At 43.0% G+C, this 25,772-nt stretch overlaps 1 protein-coding gene across 2 annotated transcripts in view; it reads left to right on the top strand.

The window, feature by feature from the left end:
• Nucleotides 1–25,094, top strand: part of TMTC1 (transmembrane O-mannosyltransferase targeting cadherins 1) — a 145,790-nt gene extending 120,696 nt beyond the window's left edge. For both annotated transcript variants that reach the window (XM_064654637.1, XM_064654636.1), the window contains exons 12-20: nucleotides 1,112–1,255; nucleotides 8,154–8,262; nucleotides 13,088–13,190; nucleotides 16,101–16,236; nucleotides 17,007–17,151; nucleotides 17,272–17,409; nucleotides 17,794–17,916; nucleotides 19,089–19,166; nucleotides 19,913–25,094. In XM_064654637.1, coding sequence (XP_064510707.1) covers nucleotides 1,112–1,255; nucleotides 8,154–8,262; nucleotides 13,088–13,190; nucleotides 16,101–16,236; nucleotides 17,007–17,151; nucleotides 17,272–17,409; nucleotides 17,794–17,916; nucleotides 19,089–19,166; nucleotides 19,913–20,053 — 1,117 coding nt within the window. In that variant the 3' untranslated portion in view covers nucleotides 20,054–25,094. The remainder of the gene's footprint in view (nucleotides 1–1,111; nucleotides 1,256–8,153; nucleotides 8,263–13,087; nucleotides 13,191–16,100; nucleotides 16,237–17,006; nucleotides 17,152–17,271; nucleotides 17,410–17,793; nucleotides 17,917–19,088; nucleotides 19,167–19,912) is intronic.
• Nucleotides 25,095–25,772: the final 678 nt, after the last annotated feature.

Below are 25,772 nucleotides of genomic sequence, written 5' to 3'. Positions count from 1 at the left end.
GACCAAAGGCAAGAAACGTCAGATAACTTGTCCTCATCCAAAATAAAAAGTCTGCAGTGGCAGCAGGATTTGTGACTGGGGTCTTCTTGAACTCAAGACTTGACCACCTTAACCTGCTTCCTCCCTATCACAAATGAAATGAACATCTGGAGGTGTTCTGTGGTGTTTCACATCAGAGCATCAGACCTCTCCCAGCTTCCCAGGGATCTCTGTGGGCTATCGTCAGAAATTTATTTCTTTATTATAATGAGCCTTAGTTTTCACCTATCTATCATACAAAGGGTCCAGAATACTTAAATCTTGCCCTGGATCACTTTCACCACTGGAGTTTTCTGATGAAAGGCCAATATTAATGTAGGAGCACAACTGTGAGAATTTGGGCTGCTGAATGGACCATGATGTGCTGCTTAATTCATGGAGCATTTTAACAGAGAATCATTGGGCCCAATATGTAATCTTCAACCGAAACAGGCAGATGTAAAGATCAACAGGTCAAATAAAAGGAGAACTGTACTGAACCAAATGCTACAGGAAGCTTAGAAAATTCATACTGTTAAGCAGTCTTTTTCCAGATTCTTTTACCATTTTGCTTGGTCCTGAAAGCATTGTTCAAGAGCTGATTTCAGGTTTCCTTTTGCACTTTATTATCACTTTTATTGTGGAAAAATGATTTAAAAAACCCCAGCAAATCAATTTAAACAGAGTTGTGTTGGCTTCTGTATATGTCATAACATATTTCCATTGGAAACATTTTTTGACAAAGCAGTTCTTGCTTGTTTGAAAAACATTTTGAATGAAAGCATTCAGGCTGCTTTAGTGACTTTGCCTTTTACTTAGAGGGTAAAATAAGCTTTCAAAGCTGCTCAGTGTTCCCTTTTGCCCTGGAGATATATAGGAACTGTAGGAGAAGATCTGATTTGCAATCTCTTTGGGAGTTGAAAAGGTTGCTCAGGATCCCATCTGACCTGCAGCAAATGAAGGGAAAACAGGGTTTTCTAGCAGACATCCTTCCCTTTACTGAGTGCCAAACAGCAGTGGTGGCAGCATTAGTGAACTCAACTTTATTTGTCTATTAATGAGCGTCTGTAACTTGATATTTCATTTTTCCTAGACTGTACCCTCGTCACGCAAGTGCTCTCAACAACTTGGGGACGTTGACCAAAGATGTGGTGGAGGCAAAGGACTACTACAGACGGGCCCTTCAGTTAAACCCTCAGCACAATCGAGCTCTCTTCAATCTTGGCAACCTACTCAAGTAAGTTGACTGCAGAACTGGCACCAAGAAAATTCACATTCCCTTTACACACATCACCAAAGTAGTTTTTGCTGCCAACTCATGAAGGAATGGTGGTACTCCTTATTGATGTCCAGGAGTGCCAGCACATAGGTGAGGCTTAGTCTGGATATCCTTATGCTATCTGCCACATCCCTTCAGGTGCTGTTCACAAGCGTCTTTCAATTGTAGGGAATTCACTTTTTCCAAATCAGGCATCAAAAATGAGTTGCCTAAACCCAAATAGTCACCTGAGATTCCCATCTTTGTCGAGATGTGTAAGCCTTTCCAGTGGAGGAAGTTATGTTGTTCAAAGACAGGCATCAGATGCAGAGATAATAAATAACACAGATCCAACAAATCCCTCTCTGCAAGTTCCCAGTTCTCCTCATTAGCTACATGGAAGGTTGTTTAGGCATAAGCACGGAACACTGAGATGCTCAGAGCAGCAGAAAGTTCATTCTATTGCACAGCATGTCTGGATTTGAGGGGGAAGCTGGTTTGTATCCCTGCATGATTACTCTGCTGAGCAAGAAAACAAGTTAATCAGATCAGTATTTCACTTGTTGTTATTTAGAATGTCAGCCATTAGCAAGGAGAATAGCAAACAACCATAATCATGCAAATTCATTTGACTAACCATATCTAAAGACTGAACTTAGATCAGTACAAGAAGCCAGTGTGATAAAATCTGCTAAGGGTTCAATGAAAAAAAGTAAAATATCTCTATTTAGCAGCAGCAAAAACGTCCTTGTTTTTGTGAGGATGTAGTATTATTTGGTGACAGAACTGCAGAAACTACAGCTGTAAAAATACATTTTTGCTGATATAAACTGCCCTTATTTTGCTGATAATAGATGTCTAGTAGATCTTTTAGAGCAGACTGGGCTTTGTGCTGGTTAAACCATGACAGGCTTTAGTGTTGGACTGGTTTTAAAGTGGCACTGTGTTATTAAAACTTACTTGATCTTTCTGGTTCTAAAATGTTGCTTTGACTGTGAGTTTTTATAAAGGATATTAAGTGAGTTGCTAAAGTTCTGCCTGGTATATTCAATAGTGGAGAAATTATCAGAATAATATTACAAGTAAACAATCTTAAATAGAAAATAGGAAAGTGTTTTACTGGAAATAGAAGGAAGGAAAATAATAGAGTCTTATGACAAGAGAAATGAAAGGTCTTTGTATTATTCATCAGATTTGGTTGATTGAAATTAATCTTAGGTGGCAATGGTGTTTAAAAATACATGTTGTCCTTTTAATCCATCATGTTTGCCTTAGTTATTATTCTCTGTTATGTTTTTTTAATATAAAATATTAATACAAAAGAATGTAAGACAGAAGAAGCACCAGGACATCCCATGTCAGTTATGCTTAAATCTGGACTGCCAGTGGGCTCTTATGACCCAGCAGATGGGTAAAAACTGGATTTTTTGCACTGGAAAAGCACAAAGGAGGCATGTGGGAAAAATCTCTTAGAACTGCTGTTTGTCTTCTGTGCAATATGTCATGTGTTTTTCCCAATGTGATAGTTAAGATATTTTGTGTCCTGTTGGATTATATGTGCTCTGCATCCTTTGTGGTGCCATATTTTGCAGTATGTTAAATGTGTGTGATGCTTGTGCTAAACTTGTCCAAAGAATGTGTTAAGGTTCCACGTGCCCTATTCCCACATCCATTTGCTCCCATTTTCTAAACTTTCTTTAGGCTTCCAGTGTCCAGTGCATCTGGACAAAGCAATAGAATTAATAATTGTGGAAACTGGGTGCCCTCATCTCCCTATTCAGCTTTAAAAATCCTGCAGAAAATAGGTAGAGTTCAAGGTGGAGGGATTAGCACATACATAAAGCAGATACTGTGTGGGCAGATCCCATGTGATTGTCTCCCCTAAAATGCTAGCCCAAATCTCTTTGCCAGCACCTTTCCTAGATCATCCATCAGCTTGGCAGAGAGCATCAGCCATGCTGGAGCATGAAGTGACTTGTGAGATGACCAGAGAGGTATGAGGCAGAGATTTCAAGTTCCTCCTTCCTACAACTTTGTCTTTATTCATGTTTCCTACCTTGGTCTCCAAATTATCCTTTCATATATATATGTATATATATATATATAGGGCAAGCAGCATTCTGCAGACACTAAATGCTAGTATAATCTAGGTAATAAATGAAATAAAATGAAAATCTGCAGAATATTACAGACAGATATTACTTTCTGGCTGTGTTATGAGACATTATGAAGAGCGTTTTGATTTTTAAACATGTGTCAGAGAGAAGATAAATAATCAAGCCATAAAAGCATTTTCTACCCTCTTTGCAGAGGCTTCAGTCCATGGTACAGCTCAGGAAGAGCCAGAGCTTCAACACTTAAGGCTTGTCCAGTAACAGCACTGCTTGTGCTGGGGCATGTAATGAAACTTCTGGCATGGGGAATTCCCACTTGAATTCTGCTGAGATTCTTATACCCACTCCTGCTCATAAGGTGGAAATCTGATGGCAGATATCAGATTTCACCTCCTCTGGAGTACCAAGAAAGGTGAACTCCAGGATTTTGGAAGGATGGGTATGTTATTTCCGTGCGGGAATCTGCCTTTCATTGTTCCATGTAAATAAGCCATTTAAGTATCCATTGCTTGTGCTCTAAACTTAAGGCAAAAACTGTTTTGATGACAACAGGGTGGAATTTTTAAGTTCTTTTCTGTGGAAGTCCTAGATGATAAAGGGTGTTTCCATTTTCTGTTTGCACATAATGAAGACAGCTATGTGCCAGAAGATGAATGTTCTCAGGAAGCATTGCAGGGTAGTGGCTGAATAAGCCTCTAGTTTTGTTTACATATCCTAAAATAAAGTTGTATGTCATTATTTTCTTGCCTTATATAAATATTAGAGAGTAGATAATTCAACAGTGCCAGCAGATTTCTTACTTAAAATAGACCCAAAAGATGGCCTATCTAGAAGTCAGAAATCTCTTTGCTTGCATGGTCTGTGATCAGTGACATAGAGCAGCCTGATGCTTTCTTGTGTTTTGAATATTTAACTCCCCTATATAAATTCAGTTTTGTTGGGATACAGATAAATATCTTTCAAAATACCTCACAAACTTATAGCCTGTGGATTATTCTGTAAAGGGACAAGAAATAAAATATCATGAACATTTGAAGTAAATATTTATCTCAGCTTTCTGTTGCAGGAAGAATGGACAAGAACTTATTGGCAGTACTGTATCAATCCATTACCTAAAGCACTGCAATATTCAGTACACTATTTCTTATGAATAAAGACCTCAGAACTCTTACGTGCTTTGAGAGCGTTATGGCTTCATTTTCAAGGGGAAAGTGAAATGCCTAGAAACAATCTCCACTGAATCTTGAGTTTACCCAAAGGACTGATTCTGTTCTGCATGTAGAGTAGCACACAACTTGTCCTGAGTGTTTGCTGTTGTGATCTAGTCCAAGTGTAGCAAACCCATCTATTCTGAGAAAGGAGGACTGTGTGCCCTCTCTGATACAGGCTTCTGGATGTGTGTGAATGTGCTGACACAGATCTGTGTAACTGTCTGAAGATGCTGAAAAACATCAGACAGATATTACGTGTATCGAGATTTAAGGTATTTTAGCTAGTGAATGTTCCCTCCTTTCATTCAGAGAAGCAAACCAAGTGATAATGTTCAGTGATACTGCATCTGGCTTTCTGGATGGCCTCTGGTTAGCATAGTCTGTGTGGCACGAAGTACTGTAGTTTTCTGTTTTACATACACATTGTGGCCTGTTGTTAAAAAAACCCACAAACTCTGGCAGTGAAATTCACAATAGATTAAAAAAGAACTTATATTGGAACAGCTCTTTGAAGATCATTTGGAGATCAAGCCAGCTGCTCAGAGCAAGTCTGATTGGATCAGGTTACTCAGGGCTGTGTCCAGCTGAATCTTGAACACTTCCAAGGACAGAGATGCCACAATCCCTCCATGTAACCTGTTCTACTGTTTGACCATCCCTGGGGTGAAAAATATTTTTCCTTCTCTCTAATCAGAATGTCCCATGTTCCTACTCGTGTCTTTTGCCTCTTGTCCTGTCACTGTGTACCTCTGAGAAGAGTTTGTCTCTGGCTTTTCTGTGTTGTTTGACCAGGGAGTTGCCAGCAGCACTGAAGTCACCCCAACCCTTCTCTTCTCTTCTCTTCTCTTCTCTGGGCTGCACAGACATGGCTTGCTCAGCCTGTCCTCAACGCAATGGGTGCTCTAGCTCTGACCTTCTTTACTGGCCCTCTGATTGGCTTTCTCCAGTAACTCCATGCCTTTCTTGCAGCTCTGGACAGATGTTGCTTCAGATGTCGTCCCACAGGTATCATGTAAAGTGGAAGAATCACTTCCCTGGACCCACTCTTGGCTTTGTTTGCCATACAGAGTATGTTGCTGGCCCATAGTCAACTTGTTTTCCAACAGGACCCCATGGGCAGGGATACCTTCCACTAGACCAGGTTGCTCAGGATCCCATCCAACATGGCCTTGAACATTTCCAGGGATGGGGCATCCTCAGCTTCTCTGGGAAACCTAATCCAGTGCCTCACCACCCTCACAGTAAGGAATTTCTTTCTAACATCCAATCTAAACCTACTCTCTTTCAGTTTAAAGCCATTCCCCTTGTCCTGTCACTACATTCCATCATAAAAATTTGTCAGAACAGTTGTGGAACCTTTGTTGAGTTCTGTCTTTCTGGTTTTAATACAGTCTAACTAACTGCACAAAAAATCCCAAATTTTGAAAGTTACAAAGTCCTCTAGAGCAGCTAACTCTTGTTCTCCAGTGCTAGTAGCCCTGTGTGTCATCAGACTTTGGCAGGATGGTTCAACCTGGTGCTTCTCCAACTGCGGGACACTTGCAAAAATATGGAAGAGATGGTCCTAATGGAAAGAACTGTTCCTTGCTCTCAGCTTGATCATGCTCATTGTAGAGGGGAGGCTGGGAGCTTGAGTAGAAGAGATCTTGTTTATAAGGTGCAAATTTCGCTCTCGGAGAGTGCCTTTTATAAGGCAAGGTAATTGAGGTAAAAATTGGATTAAGTGATCACAGTTGAATTTGTTCTTCTCTCTGTCATAGTGAAGGTATACATTACTTAGGTACTCCTACTCCAGATCCCCAGTTTATGATAGATTAGTGTATTGGACTGTTCTCCAATGCTTTGTGCTCTCCCAAATTGCAGGAGATTTATATAAGCGATGGCCTTGATCCTGCAAAGTGTTGGCCTTGATCCAGGAAAGCACTTCAACTAGTAATTAATTTTCAACTTGCATACATAAAAGTTAAGTGCATGTTTAAGTGCTTGGCCAGAGCACTTGGTATTTTGCAGGCCTAAGCCCTCTGAGAAACTACTAGATCTGCTTTTTTTAATGTAATTCAGTCTGTCACATAAAAAGATGCCATAATCTTTCCCTCTTTACCCCCACTTTGGGGAGACAAACATTGTTCTTGGATCAAATGGAGAAAAAAAAGAGGCCATTTGGAAAAAAAAGAGTAATTAAGAGGGCTGCCCCGTGTTCAGAGTGCATGCTTGTAGTTAATGGGAACTTCTACTGCTGCTGAGTGGATCACTTAATCCTTTTATTTCTGTAGCTGGCATTTCCTAAGTTTTTTTGCCAAACATCAATACCTTTATAAAACAGGCATCTGTTTTTGATTTATAAAAATGTGTCATGAAACTCCAGCCAAAGGATCCAAAAGTTTTATAAATTGACAAGCTAGCTAGTCTTTAATTAGTGTAGGAGAAAAGTGGTTCTTTATTTGTTTTTGCTTGATTCGTATAATTTATGGAACACCACTGGAAGAAGAAAAAGACTAGCACAACTGGTTTTACTTAGCTTAATTCACAAGCAAAATATTCTTCCAGTTACACAACTAGAAAGAGAAAATATCTGCAAAGCCACATATGTTATCAGCTGAAATTTGCACCTTATAAACAAGATCTGGTTACTTGACCATGTCCCTCAGATGAAATCTAAGGCCAAAGCAGCAAGGTGTTCACGTATTTTCTGTTTCCCCTGAGCCCTCTGTTTCTTTTTGTAAACCCTGCTATTCATATTCTTTGTAGACCCTGCACAAGGAAAATGTTGTTTCAGTCCAGCTAAACATCCTTAGATGTTTGTTCAGGAAACCTTCTCATTTATCAAAGGAGAGAAATACAGAGTCATACCGAAGAAGTTGTAGCTCAAATAAATAAACATCCCAAGATTTTTGTTAGGGAAACTATTTCCATTTTCCATGGCAATAAGAGTAGAGCAGTGCTGGGAAAAAACCAGGCTCATCAGTGTCTCTCAACTATCTCTGTTCAAAATCCTTAGGATCTGAAGAGCAGACTCCTCTAGCCTAATGATTGACTTGCTAAGGAATTATTTAGAGATCCCAGGCAGATTTAACATAGAGATATTTTAATTTCAAAGTTTTAATTTAACAAAGTCATAAATGGATCTATAACAGTACTTATTGTCTAGGAACATGCAGAGACTCTGCAGGGTTTTTTTGAAGGAAGTGAAGTGTTGTGGTGTCTCCAACCTACTGATCTGAGAGCAGAGTTTTTGAGAGCAAATGTCCTGTTTCCAGGTCATAGTACCTCCATCCTCTTGGCACCCTCCCTTCAGATGCTTATATACATTGATTCATTAAAGCCCATATCCTCCCAGCTCTTGAGAATAACACACGGAAACAGCAATGAGCTGAGGACATGCTGGGTGTGCACACTGAGGAGAGGAGACACGAGTGAATCATTTAGTCTTTGCTGAAAAGGTCAAGCTGGGGACTTCCATGTCTCTTTAAAGTAGTTATTCAGTGGGATAACCTAAACGTGTGCTTACAGGAATATTCCTTTCTGCTTTTTTCCTCCTTCTCTGTCCTGCAGGTCCCAAGGGAAGAAGGAGGAAGCTGTAATCTTACTGCGGGACTCCATTAAATATGGCCCCGAGTTTGCAGATGCTTACTCAAGCTTGGCCTCACTGCTGGCTGAACAGGTAACAGGCATCACTCGAGCTCTCATGCCTTCTGTGCATGTGTATGCACTGCTGCCACAGCCACAGCACCTCCTGCACATCCCAGTGGAGCACCCTTGCCTTGCACACATGTGGTGGCAGGAGTGGGTCCATGGCTCTCTGCAGAGAGCTCCCAGGCTGCTTCACAGATGGCTTTTTCAGGATGGGAGGCAACTCATTCACAGTGAGTAATTACACCCACACGGTGTGGCTCTGAATTAAATCACTGCTGAAGTTGTGAGTAAATCCCCTCTCTGCAGCTCCCGGTGTCTATGGGCAAAGTCCATTGCACCTTGGATGTTGTGACAGCAGGATAAGGAAGCACTTCCCCCTCAGACACACACACCTCCATAGATAACCTTGAGATTGCATAATAAATCACTTGAAAGCTGGGAAATGTCAGAAACCAGTTGGCCTCTGCAGCCCGAATTCTGGCCCTTGCATGCACCCATCGGGGTACAGCCCTTAATTACCATGGTAGGTGACCACACGTAGGGAGTAGGAAGGCTCACTGGCTTTACGTTGCTCTTAATGAGCAATTTTATTTAACCTCATTGTTCATGTGCCTCCAGGCCTTATTTACTGTGCATGGCCCAGACTGAGCTCTGGAGGCAGGATTACTCATTTCCTTTCGGGCTTGTTCTCCACGCTCATTACTCGGGCTCTCCCTACTCTCTGTGGTTAGGTAATTTATTTCTTCAACATCCCTGTGAGGTGAAATATTGTCCCCATAGAGGAAAAGAGAAGTTGAGGCACAAAATCCTTGAGTACAGAAGAAGCCAGGAAGCATGGGTGCCCATGTTGAGACCACCAAGCCCTGCAGCAGCAGATGAGGGATGCTGTGCTTTGGGCATTGCGCCCATGGACTGTGGCCACAACCAGTGAGCAACAAGGGCAGTGACAAGGTCCCCCTAACTGCACAGCTCCAGCACACCTCTGCAGAACCTTTTGGAAACTGATTTTTTTCTCCTTCAATTTTCAGATCTAGCTGTTCCACAGCATGGTGTGCTAAAGCTTTCTTAAAAGGTTGCCAAATGTAAATACAGACAAAGCAAAACAGTATCATCTTTTGCTGTTTTCCATTGATCTGGTTAGTGAAATCTTCTCTCTGTAAGGGAAGTGTATAAATTTCAGTGGAGGTCTTGTTCTGGTTTAGCCTTCTTTAATGATGTGGACTCTCTGCAAAACTCACCTATGATATATGTGGATTACTGAAAGATATTATGTTTTATTTTCCCTTTTAAGTGAATTCCAAATATTATCAGTATTACCTGCATGGATCTAGAAATATAGTCTATGAATTGAAAGACAAGCCTTTTTGAATGGGAACCGTGTTTTGAATAAGCCTATCAATGAAGAGTCTCCTGCAAGTATAGGAAATGAGTCCTCTGCAGTAATACCTGGTTTTAATATTAATTGAAATTATTAATTAGAACTATCGATTGTAAGGTCAGCAGAGCAATAAAACCATTATAGAGTCCTGAGACCTTCTGCCCAAAGCAAGTGCCATTAGTAAATCCAGCAATTATTCATCTCTCTTACGTATAGATTGTTCATCCTCTTGTGACTTGAGTAAGTGGTAGGGAAAAAAGATAGTAAAATTTCCTCAGCAAACAGCAATTTTCTGCAGACTTTTAACACCTTCTCATGTTAAGCCACAGCAAATGACTGTGCACCTCCTGCCTTGCTCACCCATCCTAGTGACCACAGTAGGTTCTGCCCTACAAATGCATGCTGCTGCCTGTGGCTGTGAGCTGCAGAATCTTACCCTCTAGGGGTACAGGCAGAAGTTTTGGCATCTTCAGCCCAAAAGAGCTGAAGGAGCCCATTTTTCAGTTTTGGGTTTTCCTCTTTGCGCAAGCAATAGTCTTGAAAATGGCTAAAAGTTACAAACCTGGGTTTTTTGTCTACTTGTGGCCCAGAGCCTGTCTCACAGCTGTAGGGGTTTCTGTGAAATAGCGCCAGGATTGCCTTGATTGGTCCCACACAGCACATTCCCCATCTTAAAGGAGATGAATCTGAAATAGGTCTTTATGGTTTGTTTCCTTCTACACCTGTAAAGAATGCTGCAAAGAGGAATGTCTTGTGTGCCAGAGAATTAACCTGTAACTTGGTGTAATTGCCCTTTGCTCTCCTTGGTAACTGATTCTGAAGACAGAGCTGACATGGAAGAACAACTGCTGGATTGTATAAAAGAGTTTGGCTTGTTTGTGCCTTTTATAAATGCTTGCTCTTCTGACTGCTCTTTCTGCTGGGAATCGTAACTCAGTTGCAACATATTGTGCTTTTCCTTATTTTCCATGATCACTGCAGTGGTGCTGATAACAGAAATCAAACATTTTTGCTGGTTGTTTTTACAACATTCCTGTGACACTGGTTCTTCAGGATTTACTCTGATGCACTTGAAGAGCACCTTAGTCCCAGCTCTTGCAGTTTCATCCACCATTTCGTGCTACTTGATGACTCTTTTCAGGTCCTGGTTTCAACTGATTTTCTCTGCGTGTTTCTTAGAAAAAGAAACTTTTTAACCCAGAAGAGAGCCTACTCAGTCATAACCAGACTGAAAAACTGAGCTATATGAAAACCAGACTTAAAACCCTGGAGCTCAACTGAAAGATTCTCATATGCATAATTTTTTTAATATCGTAAAAATCTCATACATTTTATAAGCCAATCTTATGAATTTCGTGAGGTTGATGAATGTTTCATGAAGGTCTAGGAGTGGAATTATTAAGTGTTAATGAGAATCAAGCCTTGATGAACTTAGAGCATTTCTCCTAAGAAGAGGAGAGGTTGTAAGGAGGGAAAGCTCTGGCACAAGAAGCTGGTTCCATCCTTCCCACTTTCTGACTGTGCTTAATGCAAACAGTTTGTGAGAGAAATCATCCCAGACTGGGCGCTGAGCCCGAGGCGTGCAGGGTCAGGATGTGAGGTGCCAAAAAAGCAATGCAACCGTGCTGAAAGTGCTAAAAGTGCTCAATATTGGTGAATGTGAATGTTTTGACGTGGAACACTGCTAATCCAGTTTAACACAGCCCTTCCTTGCGGGTTTATGATCGGTAAATAAAATGAACGAACTGACATGCGTGCACCCAAAGCCTCATTCCTTGGCTGAAAATTAAAATCGGAGGAAAAGAAACTAATATATAAATTATGGAAAATATGCTAAAAAGATTGCTCTTCATTTTAGTCAATTCTGACAATCATTACACTTCTCCTGACTCTGCAGGACAATGTTGTCAAAGTCATGTCAGTATATCCAAAATGTCCAAACTTAAGCAGTTTTTAAAAACATTATTCTGTGTTTTATTGCACACCATCTTTTTTGCTGGCTGACCTTTATCATGTAAATGTGAAAGGACTTAGCCGTGGCAAACTGTGTGATTCTGTGATCAAATCATACTCTTCCTATACTCTTCAAATTAATTCCAGCTCTCCAGTTCTGAAATCGGAGGTGAGAAAAGAGTCTTCACATTAAGCAGCTATAGAACCAAAAGCTGCTGTCAGGTACACCCTTTAAATTCAGAGAAAGCCCAGGAGGCTCCACTATTTGCAGGACTTGAGGAGAGTCTATAGCTGGGAATAGACCAACCTCATACTTTGATGTGGATTCAGCTCCTGAGCAGGAATTCTGCACTGGGAGCTCCAGGCTCTCCTCAGCAGAGACCCGGTTGGCTGATTTTACTTGGGAGCATTGTCGGGAGGCTGTGGAGTTTGTTGCTGTAGGGCTGTGCTGCTCCACGGAAGGGGAAGAATTGAAAAAAGCATCTTTGGTGCTGGAGGCTTGCCTGCCACCCCTCTGCACTGTGCTTGTCTCTGCTGTTCACAGCCTCCTTCCATAAATACACCTGACAGCAAAGCTCTGAGGGTAGGGGGAAAGGCAGACTGCAGTAACCCGTTTTAGAGAGCATGCAGGCAGTGGGCACGCACTGTCTGACTAGAGGGAAATGGAAACCTTATTAAGTTGCTATTTCATCCAAACAAGACTCCCTGTTTTTGTTTCAGGACTGGGCTACCTGTAGCTCAGGCTAGATAGAGCCCAGCCAGTGGGATGCTTTCTGTAGATGGGGTGTTCCCAAAGAAAGATGTGTATTTTCTAGAAATGCTCAGCACCAACAAACCTCCTTGAAATCTGTGCAATATGTAAAGGCTCAGTGCATGTGGGAATCAGCAAGGTGGCATGTGTCATCAATCCCACTGAACCACACCTCAGACATTGACAAGGCTTCATTTTAATCTGAATCTGTCAGATTTTCCTCACTCTTTCATTACCCTCCACCCTTCTCCATCTTCCTTTATTCCCCTGTACTTGCTCCCTGCCCCCCAGCTATCACACACACAAGCTTTCATTGCTTGTGTCTTCCCCACTGCTTAGAGAATGAACAGCAGAGCTCCTGAGGGGAAAAGTTAGCCAGTGAGATGCTCATTAAACAAATAAATCAAAAGATATCACCTCCCAGATGACAGATATTCCTTAACAGAACAAACACAACCCCTGGCTCTGTGTTTTTCCTGGACGGGTGTGTGCCCAGCTGGGGGGGGCTCACTGACGTTGCATGGGAGCCACCTTTTCACAGGTAACTACAATTGCAAAGGTGGGGGGAAAGCTGTCTGCATTGCTCTGGCTTACCAGATGGCAGCTGTATCACACCCATGCCGTGGGGTAAAATTTTGCCCTCCTAGAAGGTGGGTTGAGCTGGTGGCCCAAGCTCCCAGCTCAGGAGGGAGTTGTCACAGACTGTAGGTGTGCAGCAAATGGTGCTGACAGCCTTTCTCCCGTGGCTAAGAAATCTCCTTCTCTTTTAAGGAACGGCTTAAGGAAGCAGAGGAGGTCTATAAGGCTGGCATAGAGAATTGTCCAGAGAGCTCCGATCTGCATAACAACTACGGGGTTTTCTTGGTTGATACAGGTAAGTGAGAAGGAGTAAGGGATTTTCCCCTCTCTGCCTTCTTTGCTTTGATTTATTATATTCAGCAGTACACATCTAAAAGGGTGTCAAAAGCTTCCAAGTAATAGATGTGCCTCCACGGTAGCTTGGAAATAAGTATCCCTGTGCTGCTGAGATGGCACAGCATAATGAAATTTGTAATCAGAGCAGGCACTGTGTGGCAGTGGCATCCAGCCTGGCTGTCTCCTTCGGTGTTTCTCACCGTCTTCGCACAGGCACTTGTCCTATTCAGTGAGAGCTGGGCAGCACCCTGACAGTACTGCCATTTCTCCAGGAAGGCATGGCCACATCAAACCAAATCACAGGCACACAAATGGATCATGACAGTCTTTGGGGCACGTGCAGCCCTACTTGGTGACGAAGCAGCTCTTTGACTGTAAGGGTTGAATGCCATTGCTATAAAAATGAACATGGCTTTTAAACAACAATCATCTGTGAAAACAAAACCTTATATACTGTGGGGTGAACTGATTTTTCAAGAGCTCTATAATGGCATCCTTTATTTTCTGGGCTCCTGGTTCCCATCCAACTTCCTTGGCACTTTATGGCATTCACATAACACCAACGAAAATGTCACTGTACTTGCCACCTTTTATTGACAGATTTATAAGCAAGGGCAAGTTTGACAAATGACTGGTGGAAACGGACTACTATCTCACTTTGGTCCCTTTAGAAAGGGGCCAGGAAGTGAAGAATTAGTGTAGGCTTAAACTGCGTGGTTGCTACCCGTTCTTCCCCTTTCACACTGTGTCCAGCTCCGTGGTGCTTGGGAAGAAAGGATGATGGTGTCTGTCAGTCTGCAGCTGGCTGTTCTACCTCTGAGGTGATGCTTAGCCATCACTCTTCTGTAGTACCAGTGTGAAACAAATACAGAACCAAAATGAGCATTCATAATCAAAAAAGGCATCATGGCATTAGCGACAGAGGTTGAGGTTCTGAATTTGTGCCCTGGCAAAATTCAAGCTTGCAAAAAATAAAAATTCCCGAGTAATTTCACTCTGATGTTGTACTCATCTTTGCTTGCCAACCATGATAAACTGTCCCATTCCTGCCAAAATTTGTGATTCAAATGTAGTGCAGAGCACTTTCTGTTTTTTGCACTTGTGTACTCTGCCAAAGTCAAAACTAACATTTCCTGGTTTACTCCTACGCTTTCCTACACACAAACAACAGGGGAAAAAAAATCCCGCTGACTTTTGGTACTTCAGGCATGATGTGTCAATAACCCTCCTAGAGACGTGACAAGGCATGAAGGAAGTGGCTGGTAGTGAGCCCGTCACAGGCTGCGCTCTTCCCCAGCGGCACAGGGAGATGCTGTGAAGCACCACACCAATTAACTTGCAGGATTTTGTGCAACAAACCTCCAGCAAGTGTCAGCTCTGGGGAGCCACAACTCTAGACAGCTCTGCAGTGGTCACAGACACTTGATGTGTCTCCCTTAATGATGCGCATTGCTCCCGTGTGCTGAGCAGACCGAGGTGTGTGCCCAGCTGCTTCCCAGGGAATTTTGTAGATATAATTTTCAGAAACATCTGCCTGCTCAGTGGTGGGGAAAGACTGAGGCTGCTGCTGGATGTTTTCAAAAAGTCATACCTTGAACGGTACGTTGTCAGCCTTGGGTGAATCTTAAGCACTTCTAAATCTCCCTACAGATGTTCCTCCTCTCTACTGTAAAGAAGATGCTGAGAAGTGTCCGTGCGACTTTGAAGTTGCATAGATGGACTCAGAAAAACAAACTAGATCTGAAAAGCTATGAAAATAAAATCCTCACAGTAGCATATGTACAATGCCTCAACATGCACAGGCTGTTTTCCAGATCTGCTTTCCAGCTAGAAATACATTGTGAAGTGATTTGGTTTTAAAAAAAGCCAACACTCAAAAGCTTTGTTTGTGGACAAAGCTCCATGAGTATTGGTTTCCATCAGATTACCTGGTCTGGAGTTTGCAATCCAATTAAATGAACCCTGGGTTTAAATGCATTGCTGAAATGCTGAAACTTTATACTTTTACCGTTTTTTAGCTAAACACAAGTATGATACTAAAACCAGAACTTTGGGCTTTGGGCTAGTGGTCTCTCACCGTTCTTTTTGCATTGTATTTTGTTGTGGTGCTCGGTGATGTCATGGGCTGCAGGACCTTGCACCGGTAGACGTTTTCACACAGCGAAGCAGTGCCACCCAATGGCTCCTCTGCAGCACAGAGATGGTGCCTATGTGCTCCAAAATAGGCACCTGAACACCTCTGGTCTGGGATTTATTGCCCCCAGGTGGGAATTAGCTGGTCGCTGGCAGCTACTCCGAGTCTTGTTGAGCAATGCACGGAGACTGAGCTGGAGCTCACAGCAACACAGCAGAGGTGGAGGAAATAGTCTCTGTTTGGAAAGAGCTGAAAGCATTTGTGGCTCTGGTGGTGGTGTGGGAAATGCTGGGTGGCTTGTTCTCTGTTCACTGCTGCCTGTCTCTGCAGCGGGCCTGGTGGAAGAATGCTCTACCAGGAGATGGCACACATGCCCCAGCCCCTTCTCTGGGGTGGGCTCTGTCCTTAGCACAGTGGGTACATCCCCCCTGCAGCATGGTCAGAGGGTGCTTTCAGTCAGGAGTCATCTTCTGGTGACTGTACCCTTGGCTTGCAAAACCGTATCCCTAGAAAATCTGTTTCTCGGGATCATCTCTGAATATTGCAGTCTGAATCTTAGTTTGGACAGCAGTTTTTCTTACCCTTAGTTTCAAAAGGGTGAGGTAGGATTTCTTTCTCAAAATGTTTCCCATGCATAGAGCAATAGGTGAATGAAAACCCAGAGCGTTACTGTGTGCTGAATTAGCGACAGGATTTTTCTGATGCACCAGTTTAATAAACTGTTTTCCTCTCCAGGGTCTCCCGAGCGAGCCATGTCCCACTACAGGCAGGCCATCCGTCTGAGCCCCTCTCACCACGTGGCCATGGTGAACCTGGGCAGGCTTCACCGCTCCCTGGGGCAGAACAAAGAGGCTGAGGTGTGGTACAAGAGGTAAGGATTTGGGATGGGAGACAGAGGTTTTCCTCCTCCCCCCATATGGCTGTCTCTGCTAAAGAGTTTCTGATACATGAATCTATCAGAGCATGTTTGGGGTTTCCTCTCTTCTTTCTCTATCTGTTTGAAACTAGATTTGGCTATTTTTGAGGACTGCTTGGAGAGGCAGCCCCGCTTCAGGCAGTGTTGACTTTCCTGGACCAATCCCAAGCCCCCAGGATGGATACTGCTGCTTTTAGCTGGGGGATGCTCTAATGATAAAGTTGGAGGTTTTTCGGGGGCATGAGCAGATTGTGAGCACAACTCCTAGCCTGCTGGAAGCTGATCTGTGGGTGTTACACCAGTAACAGCCATAAACGCTGCTCAGCCCAGCACCAAACCCTTGGCACCATCAGGAACTCTGGCTCTTCCCAGCAATGTGCCAGCAGGCAGGCTCTGACTCGCAGTATGCAGTAGAGCAGACTGGGGGGGTTTTTTGCCTCCTTTTTGTCACATAGATTTATGCTCTCAGTCCCCAGGTTCCACCGCCATCAGCCATCCCCACCCCTGCTGCATGCTCACGTGCACTTTGGAGGTGGCCCTTTCCCCTTCTCAAGTGGCCAGAGGGATTGCTGCTGTGTCCCTTCCTGGGACCTTAAATTTGTCCTTCCCAGATTGGGATGAGCGGGGCGCAGAGCTTCGCTGCTCCATCCCAGCGCAAGCAACACCTCGCTCTTCCACTTTGATCCCCACACCACTTGGAAGCATCTCTTTTTCCCAAATTCCAGGGCCCTGAAGGTATCCCGGAAGGCCGAAATCCTTTCCCCGCTGGGGGCTCTGTATTACAACACGGGGCGCTACGAGGAAGCGCTGCAGGTTTACAGAGAGGCGGCATCGCTGCAGCCTTCAAACAGAGAGATCCGACTGGCGCTGGTGAGTGTGGGGCCAGGGCAGGGCTGCAAAAGGGGAGCACCAGCCACTGGGTGCAGCATCATGGATTAGCTGAGCGTTGAGCTTTTTAAGATCATAATCCTTTATAATGTGTCTCCGTAGGCTCAGGTTTTAGCAATGATGGGGCGGACGAAGGAAGCCGAAAAGATGATGAACCATATACTCAGTGAGGACGTGGAATGTCTGGAGTGCTACCGCCTTCTGTCAGCCATCTACAGCAAGCAGGAGCACTATGCCAAGGTACCATGGCCATGGGGTACCCTTGTCCCTAGGACTTGCACACAGAGGTTGAATTTTACACTCCATCTCTCCAGAGACACATCACGTGTCTTAGTGCACATCCAGTAGATTATTTTTTCACTAAAACCTTCTGTGTATCTATGTGCTGGCACTGAGGCTAAGTGATGTAGTTTTCTTGTTGCTTACGGCTCCTGCTGCTGTGAGCCCCACTGCCCATCAGCCCCAGGCATATAAAAAAATCATTTCCACATGTGTTAACAATGTGGGGCAAACAAGGGAAGGAGGAAGAAGACTCTTATGCTGGGATTCCTCAGTGGTGAGGAGAGAATGAGATGTGGAAAGGCACTGAATATGGTAACGCAGTGTCTTCTTGCTTTTTCACAGGCACTTGAAGCTATAGAAAAAGCGCTTCAGCTAAAACCAAAGGATCCAAAAGTCATATCAGAGCTTTTTTTCACAAAAGGAAACCAGCTAAGAGAACAGAACCTCCTTGACAAGGCTTTTGAGGTATGACTGCTCTAAGACCTATGGATAGTTTTGTAAAAGATAGAGTTAGCTCATTGCATTTAATACTTGCTGGTGCATACACCTTGACTATTGACTGTAGGAGCTCAGAGTTCATCGCTGGTACAGGGAAAACTATGGGCCAGCTAACTTTACCAGACTTAATTGCACCTTTTCTCCTCATTCCTGTATGGAAATACAGCTCCCTGCTCTGGGATGTGTAAAAGTTGTGGTGGGGTTACGGAGGAGCCTTTTCTCATTGATCAGGCCCTTAATCGATCCAGCCCCAGCCCCTTTTGCTGTCTATGACCAACTCCATGTAACTCAGTTGGAAACTTGGGGACCTGTGAGTACTCACCATGCTGTTAAATCTCATCTCATTAACTATCAGCTGAGAGATGGGCTTTAACTGTGGAACAGGAAGTTTGGTAGCTCAGAAATTATGTTAGTATTAAATAATAGTACAGAAGCAACCTGGGCAAGTGGAAGGCGTCCCTGCCCATGGCAGGGGAGCTGGAACTAGATGATCTTTAAGGTTCCTTCCAACCCAAACCATTCTATTATTCTCTTATTCAGAGAATATTAGGACAGTTCTGAATAGTCTCAATATCCTAGAGATGTTTAGTCCTCGTTTGAATCCCTTCCTGTTGTGAGACTGTAAAAACAGTGCTGTTTGACAGTGTCCAGAAGGTCCTTGCTGCTTCTTCTCCCGCAATGGCAGAAGCAATGGCACTGCCCTCAGGTCCTTGTGAAACATCCACGCAAGTGGCTGTACCGTAGTATGCTGCCAACTCCAAATTAAAGCCTTGCAGATAAAGAGCAACCACATGGCTTGTGGTTGGCAGGCATTGTGGTTGTCACTGCCCAAGGAAATGACCCTGATGTGTGGGAGACCCCAGTGGTGCAAGGGGCAGGGAGAGAGCAGCAGGTACAGCTCCCCACACAGTGCTGTTGGCAGGAAAAACTGGTGAGATGAACTCAGCCTTGAAGCAGTAAATTATATTGCCTCTACTGTAAAGGAACTGAAATTCAGTTTGTGCATTTTATATGAGAAGAATTTGAAATTACATTTTAAATGGCTTCAGGAGAGGAAACTTTGTTTCTCTTTCCCCTCCAGCACTGGTTTTGTTTGAAGAGTCAGACTCTTAACCTAAAAATGTTTCATGTTTATGTAGAGCTATAAACGGGCTGTGGAGCTCAACCCAGACCAAGCACAGGCCTGGATGAATATGGGAGGCATCGAGCACATCAAGGTATGATAATTTTGCTTTTCCTTAAGCTGTCAAGTGCAGAGACTACTACTCAGGATAGAAAGCTAAATTGTTTTCAGACTGCCAAGAGTTGCATGTTTGTGAACAGCGAGTGTCCCTGACATTTTTTATCCAAAAAGGAGGAAAGTCTCTCCACTAGGATTTCCCAACCAGGCTGCTTGTTAATATGCATCCTGTAATGTAAATCTCACATTTTAGAAGGGCAGGCTGCAAGGAACAACCTGCCCATCTCTAAAACTTTCCTGCTTCAGTTGTTGACCTACCTGAGAAAAATGTCACCATGAGTTGACTTTTAACGTTCTTCTCTCCCTAATTAATTTAGTAAAGTTGTCTAATGCAGAATACTGGCATAAAATTATGGAAATAGACAGCCTGCCCTGTGGTTGCTTATTTTTTTGAATACTTTAGCATATCATTATGGTTTGGGTCTTAAGGAGTCACATTGTGTGATGTCCTTAAGCTATCCTGTTGCTGGGTAAAATTAACTCTTCTGGTACAACATAACAGAAAAATGTAAATCTCCTTCTTGCCCTGTGTGTTTCATCAAGTTTAAGCTAACAAACAGCACTCAGTGATCTATTTCATAATGAAGAAGTATTCTCGTAAACCTAACAGTGTCAAGTTTTAGAAACCCTGTTTCCCCTGTATTATGGTCTTCACCTTTCCCTAGAAATGAATTTTCTGTGTCAGGGAATGCAAATGAGATCTGTCACTCATTTTCTTCGTAGGGGAGCTACGTTACTGCCCGTGACTACTATGAGAAAGCCTTACAGCTGGTTCCAAACAGCAAGCTGCTGAAGGAGAATCTGGCCAAACTGGATCGCTTGGAGAAACGGTTTCAGGAAGTCCAGGAAAAAGACCAAACATAGCGTTGAGTCACCAGTGGAAAGACACTCGTGCCCCTTGGAGAAGAGTATGGTGGAAGCCTGTTGCTCAGAGTGATACTGGAGGAACTTTGATAGGACTCAGAATTATGGAAGGCAGATTTTGAGTGCATGCTTATGTTTGACCAAAGTTACAGGAGACACTTGACTCCTGTGGGACATGCTGGAGAATTAATGAAAACCTTCCTTTAATCAAGATTTATGTTTAGGCTGAACCCATTTTAATCACGCTGGGAGTGTGGGTGGGACATGTACCTTCAATATCTTGGTTGTCACTGGGGAAACCATGGAGACAAAGCACTCATCCATTGCAGCAGGGGTGAAGTAGCACCTCCTCTTACTCAACACAGGCTCACCTTGTCCATGTAGGGTACTACTGATGGACTTCATTGCAAGTGCTGCCAGGTCCTGCTGCAGACAGGAAAGATGGTCATAATGGTCACATAAAAAGGTTCCAAGGGGTTAATGCTGAGGAAATGGTGGCCACTTTTATAGCTCTAAATGAGACTTGAAAAATATCCTATAGAAAGGGAAACTATCTAAATATCGCCCTGGAAGGATGATTCCACAAGTAGGGCAAAAGATCCTTTGAGGGAAAACCTAACCTGAATGTTTTACTCATTAATTTTGTAGTAATTCAGGTTCATGATAACAGCTTTGTCAAATATCATGTGGCTTTATCCTTTGCCCTCTCCCTCCAGGCAAATAGTTATTACTCTGAAAAAAATGGAAGCATCTAGGAAGCTCTAGGATTATTTATCCTCCTGCTCAGTCCCCAGTATGAAAACCAAACAACATATCAGATCAATACAGGAGGTAAAATAAAGCCACAGAGAGATTAGGGAAGATTTCCTAGCCTGGAAAGGTACTAAGGAGGCTCTTCTATGGGTATGCAGGGACAAAACCCACTTATCATGGTGATAACGCTGACAAAACACTTTGTCAAAGTGTTCTCACCCCCTCCCTTGAGAGATACAGAAAATGACCTATAGCCAATCAGTCATAAATCTATATTTTTAAATACTGAAGTGGGAAAACAAATTCTCTTCAAAACTGGGGCTTATATTGTTGAGCTTTATTTATTTAACTTATAATAATCAAATAATTAATATATTTTCTCTGTTTTATATGAATTGGGCAATATCCTACACAGCTGGCCACATGGCTGGGCTTTGTGACTTGTATTGTCTGAAGTTATTAAAACGCAGTACCACTGGGGCGTACTCAGATAATTCTATCTAAGGATTCCAAGTTAAATGGCTGCAGAGCACATTGGACCACACTGTCCCTGCAATAACAGTACTTCTGCTGCTTCCACCAGGGTTTGTACCAGTTTGCAGACAGTGTTAGTGGGACTGTGCTTGGCGCCTTTGGGTTTGGACCCAGGGTAGGTCATCAGTTTGTTCCTCTTGCAGCAGGAAACTGCTATAAAAGTTGTTTTATTTGAGCTTGACTGTGGCCAGTCCCTGCAGAAAAGCAGCCCAGGATTTGGCATTATTAGTAAAGGACAGCTGAGATTAGGTATGCCATGCCTTAAAACACATCTGTCAGGAAAAGCCTGTGTGGCAGGTACCCATGTGGTGCCCGGATTTAACTGGTGCTGGCCATGGCACCTCAGCAAGCTCCAGGTTCACTCAGTGTGATGGGACAGATGTGCTGGTGGCTTCACTGGTTTAATTTTCAAAGCTTGGTGTCTAGCTGCTACTGGTGGTCAAATTACTGACAAGTTGTTGATGTGACTCCAGCTGTGTTTGGAGCTCAGAGGGAGTCCAGACTGATGCAGTTGTCTGCCCTGCCAGGGCTTGGAGAGCCAAGGAGACCAGCCAGTGCCTACAGCTGGGCAGAGGTGGGAGGGAGAGACCACTGTGGGAGAAGAGGCAGTAACATGTTTCTGGCCTCTCTCCCACCAAACCAGCTTTCCAGGGGATCAGCTGCGACCAGAATAAGCAAGTCTTTTGCTGGCAAATTTTCTCTTCTGCCCCAGCCCAAGCAGCCTACTTTGCTTTGCATGGCCAAGGGCGGGTTTGAGCTCCTGGAGCTGGGTCAGCAACCCTCTCTTGTCTTTTCACACGACTTTTGTGGCCATGGACTTGCTGAACTGATGTCTCTGCAGGTCCCTAGTGCAGGTGCTCTGCTGGATACCATGCACAAATAGCTTTGCACAGCCCTGGGCTACCAAGATGTCCAGGAGGAGATGGGGTCATTCATTGCGAGGCTGTTGCCAGTTCTTTACTGGGATATTCGGAGATACCTGGACCATAAAGCTCTCTGCCTCTCCCCAAGGTGAGCCTGCCTTCAGAGCAGCTTCCCCAAAGCCCCATGATCCCAGGTTGGCCGGCTGCCTGTGGTTCCACCGCGTGGCAGTGAGTTTGGAGGCTGGCAGAACAGTGTTTGGTGCAGCCCCAAACAGTGGTACCATGCAAAGCCCCCCCTGGAGCATCTGCAGAGTGCTCCAACAGCCAGCCAAAGCATGGGGGATAGGGGTGGGGGGAGATATGCCTCCTTGAAAAATGCGTATCAACTATAAACTTTGCCTCATAAAGATATATTAAATAAATACTGTATATTCTACAAGCCTCACTGCAGTGTGTGGCTTTAAAATTGTGGCCAATGAAACGTATTTTTTCAAATACAGAAGAAGTTGTATTTTTTTATAGCAATGCTTTGTGAGAGGGAAGACTTAGTTTTATGTTTTTAACTTCAGCTTAAATATTAGTTTGTCTTTCCTGAGAGACCTGGTAGAAATTATTGTCTCCTTCTTGTCCTAGAACCCGATCAAAGCCATCTTGACCTCTTAAAACTGGTGCATGTATAGAACTATAGTATAACTTTGGGTGCCCCTCTCCCAGATCCTGGAGAAGGATTACCATTTGTGCAACACTGTTTTACTTGCAGAATAATGGAGAAAAATGAGACCATCCTCCCAGTAAGGGAGGTGGTTTGGTTGGAAAGCATGGCATGTGTTCATCCACTTGCCTGAATTGGACAGATAACAGATCCATAGACTTTAATCCCAGGTGGACCAGTTTTTATATGCTGAAAGGGTGACTCTCCACGTTTTGGAGCTGGGTTTATGGTAGTTATGGAGAGAGGAGGGCTCACTAATGAACCCCACTTTCTTGAACCAGCACTTTATACCCCATCTATGCAGGATGACAGTCTGCAAACTGGCAGCATATTTGGAGAATGGCACAGACCGTGAGCTACCAAAGCAGCTAAACCCTTGTGAAGTTCTGAGCTGACTCCCTGTCTTGTTGGTGCCCGTGCTGAAATGCTGTGTTTGTTCAGGGCATTAATCATGTGAAAGGTTTATTGCAGTCAAAGAAGAATAATGGAGTATGATATGAAATGGGTTACCTCCACCAAAATGGAATGCTATTGTGAAAGATAAATGGAGCGACTTACCTTGTGATAAACTGTATGTTATCTTAATTAATCATAGGAAATGTCCTCTTCCTCTAGCATTGCACAGCTTCTAAAATAATGAGTTACAAATACATTGTTTTCTGCCAAGTCCAGTGCTCAGCATGGTTAGCAGAGATTGCAAATTAATAAATGGCTGAAGCTCTGCCTGGTGGGGGAGAGTTCATGCTCTCTGCAAGTTGCATTGGCTAAACCTCAGTGCTCACTAATATTAAAGCAGAGAATTAATGGAAAGCTGGTTAGACAGGACTCTCATGTACTCACTGTGCATTTTAATTCTAAATAAGAAACATAATAATTTTGTTGCTTTTTCCTTTCTCCATGAATAATATTTGCAGCTGATGGATTTTGTTTTATTTTATTTCTCATTTAAATTCCAACATTCTTTGCTTCCATCCTTTTTCTGTCCCCCAGGATAAATTATGCAGTGGGGGGGTATTTTCTCTCTCTCATAGAATCCTTGTACTAGATTTTCCAACAAATGTGTAGGCAATTTGTTTTGGCCAAACAGTAAGTGAATGCAGCAGTGCAAATGGCCTTCATTCCAGAGATCTTGATGAGGACAGGGGGCTGTGCATGCGTGTAGGTGGAAAGAAGTATAAGTAAAAAAAAAAAATTCAAAATAAAGAGCCTAACTTGCAGGGGAGGCTGGATACCCCTAAAATTATCTAAAAACTTTGAAAGCTTCTCAGCAGTTATAGAAGCCAGGCCAGATATGGTGTACAATATTTGGTGAAAGAAGATAATTGTCATTCTGATTTAGTAATTCGGCAATTCAGAATATCATTGTATGGTCTTTTGCCCCACTTGTCCTCCAATTCAGTGAAGCAGTTGGCGTATGCTTAAATCTCCTCAATCTTTTTGTGATTAAGTTTACCAAGTGCTCAATTTCTATCTTTCATATATGCAATTATGCACAATCTTTGGACAAAATTAGCCCTTAGAGGGTTTTTTTCCCCCAACCTTCAGTCTCTTGCAGCAAAATGCACCATTTTGCTTTCATGTGTATTTAAACCCAGCAGCAAAAAAAAAAAAAAAAAAAAAAAGAAAAAAGGAAAAGAAAAAAAAAAAGCGCTTGGCATTCACTAGTGTTTTATGGTGGCAAAATTGCTTCAGGTAACCTTGATAACTTTGTGCAAAAGCTCATTGCCATGCTTGTACTGACTTGCTGAAAATTTTTTCTTCTGGAAAATACCTCCAGTGGTATCCTCTGTAAAAGTTATGGCTTCTACAACTGTATTACTGTACAAATCTCTGCCTGAAGTGGATGTCACTCTGTGTGTTCCTCTCATGCAGGAGTCGTTTGCATTGCCTGCTGTTCATATGGTTCTTATTTCTGTATCTAATTTTTTTTAAATTAGTCGTGCATATCTTTAAAAAAAAAGAAAAACAAAAATAAGAAAGCAGCCCATGGAATAGAAATATTTTAAAAATAAATTCGCACTTAGCTGGATGTATGTCAGCGATACAGGAATTTGCAAAGTCTTTGCTTTTTTCACTGTGGGATTAATGGCTAGATTTCACATAAAGGAGTTATGCTCAAAGTCTTTGCAAAAGAAAATGTATGTAAATGTCTATTTTATATAAAAAGTAAGAAAAGTAAGTGCTGTGCCTGGTTTTGTTCTCTTTCTTTAGGACCAACCATGAACAAGTTCTTCTGGAGGTGGAAGGGCCAGAGTTTCTTACTCCACTTACGTTTTACTGCCCCTGGAGTGCCAGTTATTGGTCATATAGGAGCAACTGTGCAGCACGTGTATTTGACTGTGGGCATATAAAAATATTGGAATATTGGCATATAAAAATATTTTTTTGGAGCCTGAGCATGAGAAAAGATGTGGGCTGGTGTGTTCCAGTTCTTGATGGTTGGACATGTTATTCTGACATAAGCTCTTCATGTCAGGCTTTATGCCTCTGTCAGGAGTGTGTCAAACAAGTCTAAAGAGTGTGAAGAGCAAAAAAAAAAAAAAAAGAAATTAAAAAGAAACTAATTTCATTGTAAATCCCTTCTTCCTGGCAGACATACTCCAGCATCCTTCTAGTGTTTGAGTTCACTCGGGGGATCGTGATGGTGATAAACACCTCTACTGAAAATGGACCTGAAAGAGAATCAAAAGCCCTGAACGTGTGCCACAGTGTTTTGTGCCATCCTGCTGTGTGCAGAACTTAGCATGAAGGGGAATTGTAGGCTCACTCAGAAGTCAGGCCATACATCCTGAAGTTCTCCCAGATCCCAACAGTGCAGAGTTTCTTAATGGAGCTTCTATCCAGCGCCCACCTACCC

The sequence above is a fragment of the Pseudopipra pipra genome, chromosome 5, assembly GCF_036250125.1.
Source record: "Pseudopipra pipra isolate bDixPip1 chromosome 5, bDixPip1.hap1, whole genome shotgun sequence".
In the NCBI taxonomy this organism is placed as follows: Eukaryota; Metazoa; Chordata; class Aves; order Passeriformes; family Pipridae; genus Pseudopipra; species Pseudopipra pipra.
The sequence above is the reverse complement of the archived record's forward strand: the minus strand, read 5'-3'. Positions and strand labels throughout refer to the sequence as shown.